This window comes from Antennarius striatus, chromosome 24 (assembly GCF_040054535.1).
Source record: "Antennarius striatus isolate MH-2024 chromosome 24, ASM4005453v1, whole genome shotgun sequence".
Taxonomy (NCBI): Eukaryota; Metazoa; Chordata; class Actinopteri; order Lophiiformes; family Antennariidae; genus Antennarius; species Antennarius striatus.
In genome coordinates, this window is record NC_090799.1 from 1,444,601 (window position 1) to 1,451,324 (window position 6,724).

General features: G+C 46.2%; 1 protein-coding gene across 1 annotated transcript; it reads right to left on the reverse strand.

The window, feature by feature from the left end:
• Nucleotides 1–1,119: 1,119 nt before the first annotated feature.
• Nucleotides 1,120–2,988, reverse strand: LOC137591595 (helix-loop-helix protein 2-like). The gene is made up of 2 exons (XM_068309691.1): nt 2,426–2,988; nt 1,120–1,641 (listed from the first exon to the last, which is right to left on the reverse strand). The coding sequence occupies exon 2, from the start codon at nt 1,605–1,607 to the stop codon at nt 1,236–1,238; it is 372 nt and encodes a 123-aa protein (XP_068165792.1). The 5' UTR covers nt 1,608–1,641; nt 2,426–2,988; the 3' UTR covers nt 1,120–1,235.
• Between the last annotated feature and the right edge of the window lie 3,736 nt (nt 2,989–6,724).

Genomic DNA, 6,724 nt, shown 5'->3' on the forward strand with positions numbered 1-6,724 from the left:
AACCACCTCTTCACACAACAATTGAGGGAGAACAAACATTTCTGGGGCCGTCGACCCCATGTTGAAGTGCTTATCTTTGCTATTGATAGACAATAGACATGACTTTAGAAAGCAAACAGAATGACAAACATCAAAACATACATCAAAACGAATCTGCTAATGGGTTAACAGAAAGTGCCATTTTTTTAAAGAGTAGAACACCATCACTTTCCAGGTTCAACTTCACAGCCTAAAATATAGAAGCAACAAACAATGTACATTTATACAAAAAAGACGCCAGCCTATGGTATCAACATAAATAAATTAGCCTTAAATATTAACACAATTAAATAAATAATTCCATACACTTTTAAAAAATGATTAAGGTCACAATTTTATATGTCATAAGTGGCACTTACGCATTTATCTTTTTTTTTTTTTTTTTTTTTACTCCTTCACGGGAAACATCGCCTAAACTAGATCTAAAGCAGCTATCTCGTTAACATCCCTTCATTTCGATCTGAAAATGCTGTTTGTGTTTTCAGACCTCAGACTGATCGAGGAGGACTTTAATATTCGGCTTAAATGCATTCACGGCGTTAGAATTAGACCAATATCATTTTTTAAGCTGATTTAACGTGGAGATCAAGTGTCTCTGAACGCCTTCACATTTGCTCCACTGCATCCCTTTTGCTAAAGGGGGGTGGGAGTGGATACCTGCGGGGGGGTGGGGGTCCTACATCCTCCACCACTGCACCTATACCGGAAATTACTCTTATTATTGCATCTAACAGCTCAAACGACTCGACGTTTGTTGCTTTTGTTCAGTTTTACACCATTATAACCAACACTGGACTCATGCTGGGGGGTGGGGGTGGGGTGAGGGTAGGGGGGGTGAACCCAGTCAGCTGTGAAGGTATGGCAAGGTCCCACCTGGGGCCGAGATGGGTCAATCCGGCCTAAAGGTTGTTTGATTGTACCTTTATTTAAAAAAATAAAAAAATAAATAAAATTCTGGAAGGTTTAATTATTAAAAAATAAAACAAAAATTTACTAAGAAAAACTTATCAGGGGAAATAAAACCTCCATTATTTAAAAAAAAACTCACTCAAGTTTTCATATCTCTGGAAGTCGGGGGACGTCAAGAGTAAAATTCATGACTTTAAACATCGACCCTAAATGCCAACCTTGCCATACCCACGTGACACCCAGCACACCTACACCACACCCCAACAGTCGTGTCACGTGGGTCACTCTTAGACATCCAACACGTGGTTGAGATAGGAGATGTAGCAGATAGCCAGTCTGAGGATCTCGATCTTGGACAGCTTCTTGTCGGGGGGTAAGGTGGGGAGTAACTTCCGCAGCTCCGCGAAGGCCACGTTGAACGCCTCCACCCGGATCCGTTCCCGGGTGGCGTGGGCCGAGCGGTACTTGGCCGTGGCCCTCCGCCGCCTCCTCTTCTCCTCCCTGCTCAGGGGCTGGTCGGCCTTGCATTTGGCCCTCTCCTCCCCCTCCGTGGGCTCGTCCGACGCGCAGCCGGCCGACTTGAGGCCGTTGAGGATGGTCTCCGAGTCGGACTGAGTCCAGGAGAGGTCCGACTCGGCCTGGTCCGGACTCAGCATCATCTTTATTCTCCGGCTGTGACTCCTCGTGGTGAAGCTGAAATGTGGGGGGGGGGAAGCAACAATTAAAGCTTAGAAAATGAAATTGAAGTAAACTGTCACAGAAATTGTTCTAATAAAGATCTAAATTTAAAAAAAATAATTCTTACACCGCAAATAAAAATAACAAATAATTTCAAAAATGAGATTTAACTGAATTGTTTTTTGACACCACGAGGCCTTAAAATATGAGAAATCACGGGTGGGTGTTTGGGTGCCCACCTCCCCACATGAAACCAAATGCTGTCTGCATTTGTTGCATAATAACATTAAACGTCATAAATAATAAATGCCTGGATTAATGATTAATTTAGCAGCTGCAAAATTTAAAAAAAAAGAGACGAACTATTGGGGATTTCGCATTCATAAATGATCTTTTTTTTAAAAAAAAAACCCCAAAACGTTTATTTGTATTTTCTTAAGGTGTAAGTTCTGATCATTTATGAAGGAGAAACTCTCGTTTTGGTGAATTAACATAATCAGAATTGGCCATCTGTCACAGTGTGATGAACACATCTGCTTGGCTGAGGCCAGAGTGACTTGACAGCATGGAGGCAAAAGACGGCAAAAAATAATATTGACATCTGCTGGACATGAAATCAAGTGAGGCTATTGTGTTTCTGGACAACGAGGAAAACGAAATCATTTATTATCAGAAAGAAATAAAAATAGATAAATAAGAGGTATTAAAAAGTCGGTTTAGTCTGAAAATAAGATAAAAACATTTTTTCAAGTGTGGCATTCTTTTTTTCTTTTTTTTTTTTTTACATTTTAAGACTCACCTTGACAAAGAGTTGTGAGGAGGGGGGGGAAAAAATCTGGAAATGAAGTTGAAAACGCTCTTGAGCGGAGCCTCAACTCCAGATTAACTCATATTCCAGCGGTGAAACAACCATCAACTGTTACGCAGATTAAACGAGAACAAAATCAAATAGTTTTACTTTTTCAGCCGCGCTCGCAAACATGGGAATCACAACGTTGGGGGGGAGGTAGGGGGGGGTGTCAAAAAAACGTCACAGGAGGAAAATGTTTCTGCAGATCAGTCCAGAAGTCTTAAAGATGATCGGATTAGATGAAATAGATGCTGATGCTGATGATGGTGTAAACTGGGAGCCCCCCCCGTGTGATCCCGGCGATGGAGAGACAATAGAGATGGATAGATAGTGGAGAAAGTGCAGCCGGGGCTACTCGTCCGTCCGCCCGTGGAAGATGGGGATAAAGGGGCGAGATGAGCGAGGCTCTCCCCCGGTCAGGAAGCAGCGGATCGGAAGGCAGCTCACGGATAATCCGCCTCTCCGTTCTTCCTCCAGCCGTTCTTCCACCGAGTGTCACCGGCGAGATAAGATCCAAACGGTCCCGACTAATAAAGGCTCACTTCAGGGATGGAATATATTTGAGGAATGGTATTGTCTAACACCGCCCCCTCCCTCATCCTCTCTCTCTCTCTCTCTCTCTCACACACACACACACACACACACACACACACACACACACACACACACACACACACACACACACACACACACACACACACACACACACACACACACCTCCCTCCCTCCCTCTTCACGCCCCTCAGCCCTCAAGCGCTCTCCCTCCCGGGGGAGTAGTGGGCAAAGGGAAAGCAGAGATGTGTGCATGATAAAGGATGGAAAAAATAAATAAATGCTGTGTCCGTGTTGGTGAGTTTGTGCGTGTGCATAACGATGATGATGATGATGATGATGATGATAATAAAATGAGTCAGATTTGTGAGGTGAAGATGGAGAGAGGAAGACAAAATATGATTGGGTTGCAAGTCATAAGATTAGATAATAATGACAAATATTAAAGAAGTGTTTTCTCAATTTAATCCTTATATTTCTGTGATTTTGTGGAGAATTCAAACACTGTGTCAAGGAGCTTTTGAAAGTTTCTTTTAAAGGACTAATTTTCTTTAATCTGTTTTATCAACTTAACCCTTTTTTACCCCGTTTATAGTAAAAATTTAATAATAATAATAATTCTACTTTTCAAAAGTACACAAAGTTATCTCATCATGTTTGTACATATGCGTCTAAGGACTTAAATTAAACTTTTTCGTAGTTATTTTCCTATATTACAAATACAAGCAAAGTTTATTGTTAATCATGACTTGGACTCTATATTTGTTTCTTTTGTTGTGATGAAAACAAAAGAAATATAAGTATAGCAATAAATTTGATGAATTTCATGACATATAACACTTATCTGCAGATCCTGTCTCAAGTAAAAGTACTCAAACGTAATAAAACGGTAGGTCAGATCTATTATTTCTAACATTGTTCGACTGCTAAGAGAAGTTTACAGGCCTGCTGTTTGCTGGTGCATTCCACACCCCCCCCCCCCACCTGGAGGTCAGGCCTCTCCAGCAGTACAAAAGAAAATGATCTCTTAGACCTTCTATAATTTTCACCTTCATAGTGAAATACCGTTTAGTTTGACCTCTTCAATGCTCTAACATAAAACTCATGTCTGATGTGAGCGTGGGGTCCTGTCCTCGTCACACCTCCCTGTGCCCGGTGGCACCACCAGCGTGGGGTCAGGAGGGCCCGCTTCCAGAGGCGTGGCAGTGGCCAGTGAGTGTGGGCACTAGCTGCGCCTAACGAGGTGATTAAAACGATAAGAGGAAGCACGGATGACTAGCCGTGGCCCGCAGCCACCGCCATGCTCACTGCCATCACACCAGAGACGAGTGAGAGAGGAGAACCAGAACAGCGCCAGAAGGATCGCATCAGTGTGTGAGTGTGTGTGTGTGTGTGTGTGTGTGTGTGTGTGTGTGTGTGTGCGCAGATGACGGACAGCTCGCCTTGGGCTCCGGCCGGGTCTGTGGAGTGTGTGTGTGTGACACAGAGAGACTCACAGCGGGGTGTATCGGAGACATGTCAGGACCAGGAGACAGAGGTCTCCTGACAGCTGGACCCCACGGACACACACACACACACACACACACACACACACACACACACACACACACACACACACACACACACACACACACACACACACACACACACACACACACACACACACACACACACACACAGAGCCCACCACTCTAATTACTCTACAGACAGAGAGGTGAAGATGCTTGGTGGTTGGCGCCGCCTGCACTCCTCCTCTGCCTCGGCGCGGCCCTTGGCCAAATACATGAAGGACCCCTCCAAGGCTGTTTTGTTTGCGCCTGCTGAAATCACATCCCACAGCTGATGTAGTGACTGCAGGGTGGTGTAGTCACCAGAGGATGGTCACTTCAGCCAACAGGATGACGGCCGCTTGAGTCACGCCGTTGCTGGGAAAAGCCTGAACACACAGCGGCGGTGCGGTGTGTGAACGCTCAGCGTGATGTCAGCACCGTGTTTGAGAAATACCGCCATCAACACACTGAAGCACGTAGGGCTTATAAACAAAATTATTATTGAAGTAAAAGAGAATTTCAACTCAAAGGTCACCTAAAATCCAAGTTATTCCAGAACTGACAGAGGAATCAGCGCTGATCGATGGTCGTGATCATTCTTTGCTAAAATCTGCAGCTGAGGCCTAATATTGCCGTTTCTGCGGGAATAAGATGCAAATTTGAAATTAGAAAGCATCCCATCGTTTTCAGGCGAAGATAAAAATGAAAACTCTACCGTGAAAACACGGTTTTTGCTCGTGTGTAGGTGGATCTTTTAAAGAAGCTGTCACCAGAAAGAGACGCCGCTGATGAGACGTAGTGATTTCTCTAATCCGCCGGCGGAGCCCCCGGAGGTCTGAGCTGCTTGTTACAACAAAAAAACACCTTGAACCCGTGCGACATACTCCCACCTGTCACCTCCTAGCACACACACAGTTTTCAATGTTCGGAGTGGGAGGGGGGAGCAGTGGGATGGAGCTGTGAAATGGGGAGGATTAGTCACTTTGTCAGGAGATGTATGAGACGTCTCTCAGGTGGACATCAAGCCACGGGGGGCATCTGGGAGAGAGTGGAGAGAGGGAGACAGGAATTAGGAGCCAGAGAGAGATGGGAGGAAAAACGGAAGTGTGCAAAAATGAAGATGAATTGGGAGAAGAAGAAGCCGCTTGTGAGACACAAAACTGTAGTTGTGGTGAGCATTTAGTCCCAGAGTGATGTGGACATTTGCATCCGTTCCGTCTTTTCTTCCAGGGCAGTGGGACAGGAAGTAGTCTGGACCCCTGGCCTTGACTGTGTGTGTTTGGGAGTGTGTGACTCAGGAGGAGGAGGGGTTGTCGGCTCAGGCCTGAACAGGAGGTGTGGGATCCAGAAAGCTGGGGGTCCCATGTGAGAATGTGACCATCATCAGCGCTGCTGTGGCAGGCCTCAGCACCATCTGTGTTCCCAGCAGGGCGCCCGGCGCGCTCCCCGCCACCCAGACACATATGGACACACAAAGGTGCTCACTTCCCCTCTCAGTCGTACGCGCACGCACACACACACACACACGCACTCGCACACGCACACACACACACGCACACACACACACACACGCACTCGCACACGCACACACACACACGCACACACACACACGCACGCACGCACGCACGCAAACACACACACACACAGAGGGAGAAGCAAGGAAACGCTGGGGACCGAATGGGAGGATGATGAGTTTGTTGATTGCGCGGTGAACGGCGGGGCGGCGTGATGACATGTCATGACTTCCATGAGTGGAAATAAGAATTATGAGTCAGCAAAGGACCCAGCTGTGTTCTGCAATTCCCACATTTAAAGTCTGTCATGTTCTTTCACTGTACAGGAAGTTACAAGTAGTTTAAGACCAAAAAAATTATCTTTACGCCCAAAGCTCTGATCTCCTACGCTCCTGAACTCACCACTGGCTCACGGGTCCAGCTCTGGCCATTTTGCACAGATGTGCAGTTCCTCCCCACACAGCACCTCTTCCTCACCCCCACTGACCCTCCTCTGAAGGAGGCGAGGCCTCCTCATCCTCCTCAACCCTCCATCTTCATAACCCCCCCACAGCAGCGGCCCTTGTCCCTCCATCCAAGGCCTCCAGCTGGCTGATGAGTTCATTAGGCCCAGAGTTCTGCCAAGGAGCGTG

What these genes read in the sequence shown, in the direction of transcription:
- LOC137591595 (XM_068309691.1), bottom strand. Translation starts at nt 1,607, where the DNA reads ATGATGCTGAGTCCGGACCAGGCCGAGTCGGACCTCTCCTGGACTCAG.